The 14651-nt window shown below is 49.5% G+C and overlaps 1 protein-coding gene across 4 annotated transcripts in view; it reads left to right on the top strand.

The window, feature by feature from the left end:
- Positions 1-14651, top strand: part of LOC143783170 (microtubule-actin cross-linking factor 1, isoforms 6/7-like) — a 347588-nt gene that overhangs the window by 235831 nt on the left and 97106 nt on the right. For all 4 annotated transcript variants that reach the window (XM_077271554.1, XM_077271553.1, XM_077271555.1 and 1 more), the window contains one exon: positions 7769-7924. In XM_077271554.1, the coding sequence (XP_077127669.1) occupies positions 7769-7924 (156 nt within the window). The remainder of the gene's footprint in view (positions 1-7768; positions 7925-14651) is intronic.

Below are 14651 nucleotides of genomic sequence, written 5' to 3'. Positions count from 1 at the left end.
TAGCAAACTGCTGAGTCCTCTCCTGGGACAATTCCAAATTATCCACCACTTGTCCCCAAATCCGATGCAACCGATCCACCACCGCATCCACTCCAGGACAATCCGAAGATTCAACCTGACCAGATGAAAAACGCGGATGAAACCCTGAATTGCAAAAGAAAGGAGAAACCAAAGTGGCAGAACTAGCCCGATTATTAAGAGCAAACTCCGCCAACGGCAGAAAGGCAACCCAATCATCCTGATCCGCAGACACAAAACACCTCAAATAAGTCTCCAAAGTTTGATTAGTTCGCTCCGTCTGGCCATTGGTCTGAGGATGGAATGCAGACGAAAAGGACAAATCAATGCCCAACCTGGCACAGACTGCCCGCCAAAATCTAGACACGAACTGGGTACCCCTGTCAGAAACGATGTTTTCCGGAATACCATGCAAGCGAACCACATTTTGAAAAAACAGAGGGACCAACTCAGATGAGGAAGGCAACTTAGGCAATGGCACCAAATGAACCATTTTAGAAAAACGGTCACACACCACCCAGATGACAGACATCTTCTGAGAAACAGGGAGATCAGAAATAAAGTCCATAGAGATGTGCGTCCAAGGCCTCTTAGGAATAGGCAAGGGCAACTACAACCCACTAGCCCTAGAACAACAAGGCTTGGCCCGAGCACACACATCGCAAGACTGCACAAAAACACACACATCTCGAGACAGGGAAGGCCACTAGAAGGATCTAGCCACCAAATCTCTGGTGGCAAAAATTCCCGGATGACCTGCCAGAGCAGAAGAATGAACCTCCGAGATGACTCTAGTGGTCCAATCGTCAGGAACAAACAGTCTACCAGACGGACAACGATCAGGTCTATCCGCCTGAAATTCTTGCAAAGCACGTCGCAGATCTGGAGAGACAGCAGACAAAACCACCCCATCCTTAAGGACACCAGCAGGTTCAAAATTCCCAGGAGAGTCAGGCTCAAAACTCCTAGAAAGAGCATCTGCCTTCACATTCCTAGAACCCGGTAAGTACGAGACCACAAAATTAAACCGGGAAAAGAACAACGACCAACGTGCCTGTCTAGGATTCAGGCGCCTGGCAGACTCCAAATAAATTAAATTCTTGTGATCAGTCAAAACTACCACCTGATGTCTGGCACCCTCAAGCCAATGACGCCACTCCTCAAATGCCCACTTCATGGCCAAAAGCTCCCGATTACCAACATCATAGTTTCGCTCGGCGGCCTAAAATTTTCGCGAAAAGAACTCACAAGGTCTCATCACTGAGCAGTCGGAACTTCTCTGCGACAAAACCGCCCCCGCTCCAATCTCGGAAGCATCGACCTCAACCTGAAAGGGAAGAGAAACATCAGGCTGGCGCAACACAGGGGCAGACAAAAAGCGGCGCTTAAGCTCCCGAAAGGCCTCCACAGCAGCAGGGGACCAATTGGCAACATCAGCACCCTTTTAGTCAAATCAGTCAGAGGTTTAGCAACGCCAGAAAAACCAGCTATAAATCGACGATAAAAATTAGCAAAGCCCAAGAATTTCTGAAGACTCTTCAGAGAAGTAGGCTGCGTCCAGTCGTAAATAGCCCGAACCTTGACAGGGTCCATCTCAATAGAAGAAGGGGAAAAAATGTACCCCAAAAAGGAAATTTTTTGAACCCCAAAAACACACTTTGAACCCTTTACACACAAAGAATTCTCCCGCAAAACCTGAAAAACCCTCCTGACCTGCTGAACATGAGACTCCCAGTCATCAGAAAAAATCAAAATATCATCCAAGTACACAATCATAAATTTATCCAAATATTCACGGAAAATATCATGCATTAAGGACTGAAAGACAGAAGGTGCATTAGAAAGGCCGAAAGGCATTACCAAATACTCAAAATGGCCCTCAGGCGTATTAAATGCGGTTTTCCACTCATCCCCCTGCTTAATTCGCACCAAATTATACGCCCCACGAAGATCAATCTTAGAGAACCACTTAGCCCCCCTTATGCGAGCAAACAAATCAGTCAGCAAAGGCAACGGATACTGATATTTGACTGTAATTTTATTCAGGAGTCGATAATCAATACAAGGCCTCAGAGAACCATCCTTTTTAGAGACAAAGAAAAAACCGGCTCCTAAAGGTGATGAAGAAGGACGAATATGTCCCTTTTCCAGGGACTCCTTAATATACTCGTGCATAGCAGCATGTTCAGGTACAGATAGGTTAAACAAACGACCCTTTGGAAATTTACTGCCAGGAATCAGATCTATGGCGCAATCACAATCCCTGTGAGGAGGGAGTGAACCAATTTTAGGCTCTTCAAAAATATCACGATAATCAGACAAAAATGCCGGAATCTCAGATGGAATAGATGACGAAATGGACACCAAAGGAGTGTCCCTATGAGCTCCCCGACATCCCCAGCTTACCACAGACATAGCTTTCCAGTCCAGGACTGGGTTATGAGACTGTAACCATGGTAATCCAAGCACCAAAACATCATGTAAATTGTACAACACAAGGAAGCGAATCACCTCCTGATGGTCTGGAGTCATACGCATAGTCACTTGCGTCCAGAACTGTGGTTTATTACAAGCCAAAGGTGTAGAATCAATACCCTTCAGAGGTATAGGGACTTCCAGAGGCTCTAAATCAAACCCACAGCGCCTGGCAAAGGACCAGTCCATAAGACTCAGAGCGGCGCCAGAGTCCACATAGGCATCCACGGTAATAACTGATAATGAACAAATCAAGGTTACAGACAAAATAAATTTGGACTGTAAAGTGCCAATTGAAATAGACTTGTCAACCTTCCTAGTACGTTTAGAGCATGCCGATATAACATGAGCAGAATCACCACAATAGAAGCATAACCCATTTTTACGCCTATAATTCTGCCGCTCGCTTCTGGACATAATTCTGTCACATTGCATTTTCTCTGGCGTCTCTTCAGAAGATACCGCCAAATGGTGCACGGGTTTGCGCTCCCGCAAACGCCGATCAATCTGAATTGCCATTGTCATGGACTCATTCAGACCTGTAGGCGCAGGGAACCTGACCATAACATCTTTAACGGCATCAGAAAGGCCCTCTCTGAAATTTGCCGCTAAGGCGCACTCAATCCACTGAGTAAGCACAGACCATTTACGAAATTTTTGGCAGTATATCTCAGCTTCATCTTGCCCTTGAGATAGGGCTATCAAAGCTTTTTCAGCTTGAATCTCCAAATTAGGTTCCTCATAAAGCAACCCTAAAGCCAGGAAAAACGCATCCACATTGAGCAACGCAGGATCCCCTGGTGCCAATGAAAATGCCCAATTTTGAGGGTCACCTCGCAGCAAAGAAATTACAATCTTAACCTGCTGGACAGGATCTCCTGAGGAGTGAGGTCTGAGAGAAAGGAATAATTTACAATTATATTTGAAATTCAGAAACCGAGATCTATCTCCGGAAAACACCTCTGGTGTAGGGATTTTAGGTTCAGAATTAGGAGTATGCCTAACAAAATCTTGTAAATTTTGAACCTTCGTAGCAAGATTATTTAAACCTGCAGCCAAACTCTGAGGATCCATCTTTAAACAGGTGAGCTCAGAGCCATTCAAGGATTATAAGGAGAGAAAGGCAAAGGCAGTAATTAGAGCTGAAATACAACTGATCCAACTATGGAGCAAGCATAGGGGAAACGAAAAAAAAAAATAAAAAAATTTACAGACTTCTTTTTTCTCTCCTTTCTTCTGCCAATAAGTTTAACACGGGCCGGTCATACTGTCATGGTTCCCAATGGCAAGGGAACGTAAGAAACATATAAATAACGAACGAGCTCTCGGGTGATGGAAACTCGAGTTGACCGTGAGCTAAATCTACCACACAACTAACAGTAGCCAGGGAGCATACCTACGGCTTCCTAGATGCCACGCGCCAGCCGGAGGACTAACTACGCCTGGTAGAGGAAGAAACAGACCTGGCTTACCTCTAGGGAAATACCCCAAAAGATGATAGCAGCCCCCCACATGTAATAACGGTGAGTTAAGAGGAAAAGACATACACAGTATGAAAGTAGATTTAGCAAAGAGAGGTCCACTTACTAGATAGCAGAAGGATACAAAAGAGGACTTCACGGTCAACTGAAAACCCTTTCAAAAACCATCCTGAAATTACTTTAAGACTCCTGTGTCAACTCATGACACAGGAGTGGCAATTTCAGCCCGCAAGAGCTTCCAGCTACAGAGAATTACAAAAACTGCAAACTGGACAAAAGGTACAAAACAAAAGGACAAAGTCCACTTAGCTGATCAGCAGACTAGTAGCAGGAACATGCAACCGAAGGCTCTGGTTACAATGATGACCGGCAAGGAAATGACTGGAGAGCAAGGCTAAATAGGAAACTCCCAAACACTGATGGAAGCAGGTGAACAGAAGCAGCAAAGTGCAAACAAGTCACCAGTACCACCAGCAACCACCAGGGGAGCCCAAAAAGTGGATACACAACACCTGTCCTCCCTTGTGTCTGCCTGTCCTCCCCTGTGTCTGCCTGCCCTCCCCTGTGTCTGCCTGCCCTCCCCTGTGTCTGCCTGTCCTCCGCTGTGTTTGCCTGTCCTCCCATGTGTCTGCCAGTCCTCCCTGTATCTGCTTGTCATCCCCTGTGTCTGTTTGTCATCCCGTGTCTGCTTGTCCTCCCCTGTATCTGCCTGTCCTCCTCTATATCTGCCTGTTTGCCCCTGTATCTGCCTGTCCTCCCCTGTATCTGCCTGCCCTCCCTTGTATCTGCCTGTCCGCCCCTGAATCTGCCTGTTCTCCCCTGTATCTGCCTGTCCTCCCCTGTGTCTGCCTGTCCTCTCCTGTATCTGCATGTCCTCCCCTATATCTCCTGGTTCACCTCTGTATTTGTCTGTCCTCCCTTGTATCTACTTGTCCTCTCCTGTATCTGCCTGTCCTCCCCTGTGTCTGCCTGTCCTCCCGTGTCTGCCTGTCCTCCCCTGTGTCTGCCTGTCCTCCCCTGTGTCTGCCTGTCCTCCCCTGTGTCTGCCTGTCCTTCCCTGTGTCTGCCTGTCCTTCCCTGTGTCTGCCTGTCTTCCTAGTGTCTGCCTGTCTTTCCCGTGTCTGCCTGTCTTCCCCGTGTCTGCCTGTCCTCCCCTGTATCTACCTGTCTTCCCCTATGTCTGCCTGTCCTCCCCTATGCCTGCCTGTCCTCTCTTGTATCTCCTGGTTCACTTCTGTGTCTGCCTGTCCTCCCCTGTGTCTGCCTGTCCTCCCCTGTGTCTGCCTGTCCTCCCCTGTGTCTGCCTGTCCTCCCCTGTGTCTGCCTGTCCTCCCCTGTGTCTGCCTGTCCTCCCCTGTATCTACCTGTCCTCCCCTGTATCTGCCTGTCCTCCCTTGTATCTGCCTGTCCTCCCCTGTATCTGCCTGTCCTCCCCTGTGTCTGCCTGTCCTCCCTGTATCTGCTTGTCCTCCCCTGTGTCTGCCTGTCCTCCCCTGTGTCTGCCTGTCCTCCCCTGTGTCTGCTTGTCCTCCCCTGTGTCTGCTTGTCATCCTGTGTCTGCTTGTCATCCCGTGTCTGCTTGTCCTCCCCTGTGTCTGCCTGTCCTCCCCTGTATCTGCCTGTCCTCCCCTGTGTCTGCTTGTCCTCCCCTATATCTGCTTGTCCTCCCCTATATCTGCTTGTCCTCCCCTGTGTCTACCTGTCCTCACCTGTATCTGCCAGTCCTCCCCTGTATTATTATTATTATTATAGCGCCACTTATTCCATGGCGCTTTACATGTGAGGAGGGGTATGCATAATAAAAACAAGTACAATAATCTTGAACAATACAAGTCACAACTGGTACAGGATGAGAGAGGACCCTGCCCGCGAGGGCTCACAATCTACAAGGGATGGGTGAGGATACAGTAGGTGAGGATAGAGCTGGTCGTGCAGCGGTTTGGTTGATCGGTGGTTACTGCAGGTTGTAGGCTTGTCGGAAGAGGTGGGTCTTCAGGCTCTTTTTGAAGGTTTCGATAGTAGGCGAGAGTCTGATGTGTTGTGGTAGAGGGTTCCAGAGTAGGGGTGATACGCGAGAGAAATCTTGTATGCGATTGTGGGAAGAGGAGATAAGAGGGGATTAGAGAAGGAGATCTTGTGAGGATCGGAGGTTGCGTGCAGGAAAGTACCGGGAGACGAGGTCACAGATGTATGGAGGAGACAGGTTGTGGATGGCTTTGTATGTCATGGTTAGGCTTTTGTACTGGAGTCTCTGGGTAATGGGGAGCCAGTGTAGGGACTGACAGAAGGGAGAGGCCGGGGAATAGCGGGCTGACAGGTGGACTAGTCGGGCAGCTGAGTTTAGAATAGATTGGAGGGGTGCGAGAGTGTTAGAGGGGAGGCCACAGAGCAGGAGGTTGCAGTAGTTGAGGCGGGAGATGATGAGGGCATAGACTAGGGTTTTTGCAGATTCTTGGTTTAGGAATGTACGGATCCGGGAAATATTTTTGAGTTGAAGTCGGCAGGAAGTGGAAAGGGCTTGGATATGTGGTTTGAAGGAGAGATCAGTGTCAAGGATTACCCCGAGGCAGCGAGCTTGTGGGACTGGGGAGAGTGGGCAGCCATTTACTGTAATGGATAGGTTCGTTGGGGGGGGGGGGTCGCGTGAGATGGGGGAAAGATGATGAATTCTGATTTGTCCATGTTAAGTTTTAGAAATCTAGCAGAGAAGAAGGATGAAATAGTGGACAGACATTGAGGGATTCTGGTTAGTAGGGAGGTGATATCTGGTCCAGAGATGTAGATCTGTGTGTCATCAGCATAGAGGTGATACTGAAAGCCATGAGATTCTATGAGCTGTCCCAGGCCAAAGGTGTAAATGGAGAAGAGCAGGGGCCCTAGGACTGAACCTTGTGGGACTCCGACAGATAGGGGGCGAGGTGAGGAGTTGGTGTGTGAGTGGGAGACGCTGAATGTCCGCTCTGTTAGGTATGACGAGATCCAGGATAGGGCCAAGTCTGTGATGCCAAGGGATGAGAGGGTCTGTAATAATAGGGAATGGTCCACTGTGTCAAAGGCAGCCGACAGGTCCAGGAGGAGGAGGACAGAGTAGTGTCACTTGCTCTTGGCGGTTAATAGGTCATTGGTGACCTTAGTTAGGGCAGTTTCAGTGGAGTAGTGTGACCGGAAGCCAGATTGTAAGCGGTCAAAGAAGGAGCAAGAAGAGAGGTGGGAGGACAGTTCAAGGTAGACGTGTTGTTCCAGTAGTTTGGAGGCATAGGGGAGAAGTGATATAGGGCGATGGCTTGATGCAGAGGATGAGTCAAGGTTTTTTGAGGATAGGTGTGATTGAGGCATGTTTAAAGCTTGAGGGGAAAACACCAGTTGTTAGTGATAGGTTGAAGAGATGGGTTAGGGTTGGGATGAAGACTGGTGAGGTTTGGGATGAAGTGGGAAGGGATCGCGTCAAGTGCACAGGTGGTAAGATGCTATCTTGAGAGTAGCGTGGAGAGTCGATCTTCTGTAATGCTGTTATGATGAAGAAGTTGGTTTTGGAGGTGGAGGGCTGGGTAGTTGTGAGGAAGGGCTCTGGGGGTTGTCGACTAAAACTGTCTGTATCTACCTGTCCTCCCCTGTAGCTGTCCGTCCCACCCTGTATCTGCCTGTCCGCCCCTATATCTCCTGGTCCGCCTCTGTATCTGCCCATCCGCCCCTATATCTCCTGGTCCGCCTCTGTATCTGCCCGTCCGCCCTCATATTTGCCCCTTCCGCCCCTCCACCCCGTCTCTGCCCTCATGCTGTGTATCTCCCTGCAGCACCAGTTGGAAGATGCTCTGATGGGTTTGGGCCAGTTCCAGAACCAGTTGGAGGAGCTGGTGAACTGGTTGTCGCACACGGCCCGGCAGCTGCAGGGTCCTCGCCTCCCCAGCTCCGACCTACAGACCTGTGAGATTGAGCTGGCAAAGCACAAGGTGAGTGCACCTGCCCGCCGGACGAGGAGAGCACATAATGAGGGCACTGCCCGGGCAACTCCTGCTGTAATGCCCACCTCTCATATACCAGGGCCATCTGAAGGCCTGATGCAAATGATGTATATGCCCCGCCATCATGCACCAAAGAGAAATCCTGTGTATACAGAGCTCCTGGGGATTAGTGGTGCAGGATGAGCCCCTGGGGATTAGTGGTGCAGGATGAGCCCCTGAGATTCAGTAGTGCAGGATCAGCCCCTGGGGATCAGTGGTGCAGGATGAGCCCCTGGAGGTCAGTGATGGAGGATGAGCCCCTGGTAGTCAGTGGTGCGGTATCTGTCCCCTGGGGTTCAGTGATGCAGGATGAGCCTTGGTAGTCAGTGGTGTGGTATCTGTCACCTGAGGGTCAGTAGTGCAGGATGAGCCCCTGGAGGTCAGTGATGCAGGATGAGCCCTGGTAGTCAGTGGTGTGGTATCTGTCACCTGAGGGTCAGTAGTGCAGGATGAGCCCCTGGAGGTCAGTGATGGAGGATGAGCCCCTGGTAGTCAGTGGTGCGGTATCTGTCCCCTGGGGTTCAGTGATGCAGGATGAGCCCTGGTAGTCAGTGGTGTGGTATCTGTCACCTGGGGGTCAGTAGTGCAGGATGAGCCCCTGGTGGTCAGTGGTGCAGGATGAGCCCTGGTATTTAGTGGTGTGGTATCTGTCCCCTGGTGGTCAGTGGTGCAGGATGAACCCTGGTAATCAGTGGTGCAGTATCTGTCCCCTGGGGTTCAGTGGTGCAGTATGAACCCTGGTAATCAGTGGTGCGGTATCTGTCCCCTGGGGTTCAGTGGTGCAGGATGAGCTCCTGGTATTCAGTTGTGTGGTATCAGGCCCATTGTGGTCAGTGGTGCGGTATTTGCCCCTGGTGGTCAGAGGTGCAGGATGAGCCCCTGGTGGTCAGTGGTGTGGTATCATGCCCCTGGTGGTCGGTGGTGTGGTATCAGGCCCCTGGTGGTCGGTGGTGTGGTACAGTCCCCTGGTGGTCGGTGGTGTGGTATCAGGCCCCTGGTGGTCAGTGGTGTGGTATCAGGCCCCTGGTGGTCAGTGGTGTGGTATCAGGCCCCTGGTGGTCAGTGGTGTGGTATCAGGCCCCTGGTGGTCAGTGATGCGGTATCAGGCCCCTGGTGGTCAGTGGTGCGGTATCAGGCCCCTGGTGGGCGGTGGTGCGGTATCAGGCCCCTGGTGGTCAGTGGTGTGGTATCAGGCCCCTGGTGGTCAGTGGTGTGGTATCAGGCCCCTGGTGGTGCGGTATCAGGCCCCTGGTGGGCGGTGGTGGGGTATCAGGCCCCTGGTGGGCGGTGGTGCGGTATCAGGCCCCTGGTGGGCGGTGGTGCGGTATCAGGCCCCTGGTGGTCAGTGGTGCAGTATCAGGCCCCTGGTGGTCAGTGGTGCGGTATCAGGCCCCTAGTGGGCGGTGGTGTGGTATCTGGCCCCTGGTGGTCGGTGGTGTGGTATCAGGCCCCTGGTGGGCGGTGGTGTGGTATCAGGCCCCTGGTGGTCAGTGGTATGTGTTGTGAACTCTGTTTTCGGGCTCCCTCTTGTGGTCACTGGTGGTATGGTGTGACTTTTGCTTTGGGCTCCCCCTGGTGGCTTTGTTTGTTATCCTGCTGGTCTCTGGCTATCAGCTGGTTCGTTATCCTCTGGGAGGTTCCTATATAGCTCTGTTTTACTTCCACTTGTGGCCGGATGTCGATGTAATCAGTGCTACTCAGATTCCTTCTGACTACCTTGCTCCCAGTCCATCCAGGATAAGCTAAGTTTTGTTTGCTCATTTTTTGATCAGCAGTGTTTATCATGTTTTCTGTTCCAGCTTGCTAAAATGTAATTCCCTCGCTTGCTGGTTGCTCTAGTGGGCTGAGTTTCTCCCCACACACCGTTAGTTGGTGTGTGGGTTCTTGAAATCTCAGGATGGATATTTTGTAAGGGTTTTTTATTGATCGCATAGACCCCTGCTCTATTTTCTGCTAGTGGGCCTCTTTTGCTGAATCTGATTTCATCCCTATGTATGTGCCTTCTTCTTACTTCACCGTTAATATTTGTTGGGGGCTTCTATATCTTTGGGGATTATTTCTCTGGAGGCAAGCGAGGTCTTTCTTTCTCTTTAGGGGTAGCTAGTTCCTCAGGCTGGCTCGAGACGTCTAAGAATTTTTTAGGCACGTTCACCGGCTACCTCTAGTTGTTTTGGATAGGTTCAGATTTGCGATCAGTCCAGTTACCATCTCCCTAGAGCTCGTCCTTAGTTTAATCACTTGCTGATCTATTTGTGATCCTCCACCACTAGGGATCATAACAGTACAGCCGGCCCTAAAGTGTTAATTGCATGGCAGAAGCAGGAGAAAAGAAGCCTTGAGAAATTTTTTTGTTGTTGTTGTTGCCGTGTGTCTAGCTGCTGTGCTAGCTTCTCTCCTCCTCTTAATCTTGGTGTGGCTCTGAGTTCAGCTGCTGACATGGATGTCCAGAGCTTGGCTTCCAGTCTGGATCATCTTGCTGCTAGGGTTCAAAGTATTCAGGATTTTGTTGTTCACAGTCCTATGTCAGAGCCTAGAATACCTATTCCGGAGTTGTTTTCTGGAGATAGATCTAGGTTCCTGAATTTTAGGAACAATTGTAAGTTGTTTCTTTCTTTGAAACCTTGTTCCTCTGGTGATGCCGTTCAGCAAGTTAAGATTATCATTTCCTTTTTGCGTGGTGACCCCCAAGATTGGGCCTTCGCATTGGCGCCAGGGGATCCTGCATTGCTTAGTGTAGATGCGTTTTTTCTAGCCCTTGGATTGCTCTATGAGGAACCTAATCTTGAGAACCAGGCTGAAAAAACGTTATTGGCCCTCTCGCAGGGGCAAGATGAAGCAGAGGTGTACTGCCAGAAATTTCGGAAATGGTCGGTGCTTACTCAGTGGAATGAGTGTGCCCTGGCTGCAAATTTCAGAGAAGGTCTTTCTGAAGCCATTAAGAATGTCATGGTGGGGTTCCCTACGCCTGCAGGTCTGAATGAGTCAATGACTCTGGCCATTCAGATTGATCGGCGTTTGCGGGAGCGCAAACCTGTGCACCATTTGGCGGTGTCTTCTGAACAGACACCTGAATCTATGCAATGTGACAGAGTTCTGACCAGAAGTGAACGGCAAAGTTATAGACGGCAAAATGGGTTGTGCTTTTACTGTGGTGACTCAGCTCATGTTATCTCAGCATGCTCTAAGCGCAAAAAAAAGGTTGATAAATCTGTCACCATTGGTACTTTACAGCCTAAGTTCATTTTGTCTGTTACCCTGATTTGTTCCCTGTCATCTTACCCGGTTAATGCCTTTGTAGATTCAGGTGCTGCCCTGAGTCTGATGGATTGGTCATTTGCCAGGCGCTGTGGTTTTGATTTGGAGCCTTTAAAATTCCCTATTCCACTAAGGGGAATTGATTCTACACCATTGGCTACGAATAGACCTCAGTACTGGACACAAGTGACCATGTGCATGACTCCTGTTCATCAGGAGGTGATTCGCTTTCTTGTTCTGCATAATTTGCATGATGTCGTCGTGTTGGGTCTACCATGGTTGCAGACTCATAATCCAGTCCTGGATTGGAAAGCTATGTCGGTGTCAAGTTGGGGTTGTCAGGGAATTCATGGTGACGCTCCTGTGGTGTCAATTGCTTCGTCCACTCCTTCTGAAGTCCCTAAGTTTTTGTCAGACTACCAGGATGTATTTGAGGAGCCCAAACTCAATTCTCTACCTCCTCATAGGGACTGTGATTGTGCTATAAATTTGATTCCTGGTAGTAAGTTTCCTAAGGGACGACTTTTCAATTTATCTGTGCCGGAGCATGCTGCCATGCGGAGTTATATAAAGGAGTCTTTAGAGGAGGGACATATTCGCCTGTCCTCATCCCCTCTTGGTCCAGGATTCTTTTTTGTGGCTAAAAAGGATGGTTCCCTGAGACCCTGTATTGATTATCGCCTTTTGAATAAAATCACGGTCAAATTTCAGTATCCTTTGCCATTGTTGACTGATTTGTTTGCTCGCATTAGGGGGTCTAGTTGGTTCACCAAGATAGATCTTCGTGGTGCGTATAACCTTGTGCGTATAAAACAGGGTGATGAATGGAAAACTGCATTTAATACGCCTGAAGGCCATTTTGAGTACTTGGTGATGCCTTTTGGACTTTCTAATGCTCCTTCAGTCTTTCAGTCCTTTATGCATGACATCTTCCGTGAATATCTGGATAAGTTTATGATTGTGTATCTGGATGATATTCTGTTTTTTCGGATGATTGGGAGTCTCATGTTAAGCAGGTCAGGATGGTCTTTCAGGTCCTACGTGACAATGCTTTATTTGTGAAGGGCTCAAAATGTCTTTTTGGAGTCCAGAAGATTTCTTTTTTGGGTTTCATTTTTTCTCCTTCTACTATTGAGATGGACCCAGTCAAGGTTCAGGCTATTCATGACTGGACGCAGCCTACATCTGTTAAGAGTCTTCAGAAGTTCTTGGGTTTTGCTAATTTTTACCGTCGCTTCATAGCTAATTTTTCTGGCGTTGTTAAGCCTTTGACGGATTTGACCAAGAAGGGTTCTGATGTGACTAATTGGTCTTCTGCGGCTGTGGAGGCCTTTCGGGAGCTGAAGTGTCGGTTTTCTTCGGCTCCGGTCTTATGTCAGCCAGATGTCTCACTTCCCTTCCAGGTGGAGGTTGATGCTTCCGAGATTGGAGCGGGGGCTATTTTGTCGCAGAGAAGCCCCGATGGCTCTGTGATGAAGCCATGTGCTTTCTTTTCAAGAAAGTTTTCGCCTGCCGAGCGGAATTATGATGTCGGTAATCGGGAGCTGTTGGCTATGAAGTGGGCATTTGAGGAGTGGCGACATTGGCTCGAGGGAGCTAAACATCGTGTGGTGGTCTTGACTGACCACAAGAATTTGATTTATCTCGAGTCGGCCAAGCGGCTGAATCCCAGACAGGCTCGTTGGTCGTTGTTTTTCTCTCGTTTTGATTTTATGGTCTCGTACCTGCCGGGTTCGAAGAATGTGAAAGCTGATGCTCTTTCTAGGAGTTTTGTGCCTGACTCTCCTGGAGATTCAGAGCCGGCTGGTATCCTTAGAGAAGGGGTGATTTTGTCTGCCATCTCCCCAGATTTGCGACGTGTGCTGCAAGAGTTTCAGGCGGATAGACCTGACCGCTGTCCACCGGAGAGACTGTTTGTCCCGGATAGATGGACCAACAGAGTCATCTCCGAGGTTCATTCTTCGGTGTTGGCGGGCCATCCTGGAATATTTGGTACCAGAGACTTGGTGGCCAGGTCTTTTTGGTGGCCTTCCTTGTCGTGGGATGTGCGTTCCTTTGTGCAGTCTTGTGGAATTTGTGCTCGGGCGAAGCCTTGCTGTTCTCGTGCCAGTGGTTTGCTGTTACCTTTGCCTGTCCCGAAGAGGCCTTGGACGCACATTTCCATGGATTTTATTTCAGATCTCCCTGTCTCTCAGAGAATGTCTGTCATCTGGGTGGTGTGTGATCGTTTTTCTAAGATGGTCCATTTGGTGCCCTTGCCTAAGTTGCCTTCCTCCTCCGAGTTGGTTCCACTGTTTTTTCAAAATGTGGTTCGTTTGCACGGGATTCCTGAGAACATTGTTTCTGAGAGAGGATCCCAGTTTGTGTCTAGATTTTGGCGGACCTTTTGTGCTAAGTTGGGCATTGAATTGTCTTTTTCGTCGGCCTTCCATCCTCAGACGAATGGCCAAACCGAGCGAACTAATCAGACCTTGGAGACTTATTTAAGATGTTTTGTTTCTGCTGACCAGGACGACTGGGTTACTTTTTTACCGTTGGCCGAGTTTGCCCTTAATAATCGGGCTAGTTCTGCTACTTTGGTTTCTCCTTTTTTTTGTAATTCGGGGTTTCATCCTCGTTTTTCCTTGGGTCAGGTGGAGCCTTCTGACTGTCCTGGAGTGGATGTTGTGGTGGATAGGTTGCATCAGATTTGGAATCATGTGGTGGACAATTTGAAGTTGTCACAAGAGAAGGCTCAGCTCTTTGTCAACCGCCGTCGCTGTGTGGGTCCCCGACTTCGCGTTGGGGACTTGGTGTGGTTGTCTTCTCGCTTCGTTCCTATGAAGGTCTCCTCTCCTAAGTTCAAGCCTCGGTTTATCGGTCCTTATAAGATTCTGGAAGTCACTGGCCCTGTGTCATTCCGTCTGGACCTCCCGGCATCATTTGCTATTCATAATGTGTTCCATCGCTCGTTGTTGCGGAGGTATGTGGTACCTGTGGTTCCTCCGGTTGAGCCTCCTGCCCCGGTGCTGGTTGAGGGAGAATTGGAATACGTGGTGGAGAAGATCTTGGATTCTCGTGTTTCTAGACGGAGGCTCCAGTATTTGGTCAAGTGGAAGGGCTATGGTCAGGAGGATAATTCTTGGGTTGTCGCCTCTGATGTTCATGCGGCCGATTTGGTTCGTGCCTTCCATGTGGCTCATCCTGATCGCCCTGGGGGTTTTCATGAGGGTTCGGTGACCCCTCCTTAAGGGGGGAGGTACTGTTGTGAACTCTGTTTTCGGGCTCCCTCTTGTGGTCACTGGTGGTATTGTGTGACTTTTGCTTTGGGCTCCCCCTGGTGGCTTTGTTTGTTATCCTGCTGGTCTCTGGCTATCAGCTGGTTCGTTATCCTCTGGGAGGTTCCTATATAGCTCTGTTTTACTTCCACTTGTGGCCGGCT

This window comes from Ranitomeya variabilis, chromosome 6 (genome assembly GCF_051348905.1).
Source record: "Ranitomeya variabilis isolate aRanVar5 chromosome 6, aRanVar5.hap1, whole genome shotgun sequence".
NCBI classification, from domain to species: Eukaryota; Metazoa; Chordata; class Amphibia; order Anura; family Dendrobatidae; genus Ranitomeya; species Ranitomeya variabilis.
The sequence above is the reverse complement of the archived record's forward strand: the minus strand, read 5'-3'. Positions and strand labels throughout refer to the sequence as shown.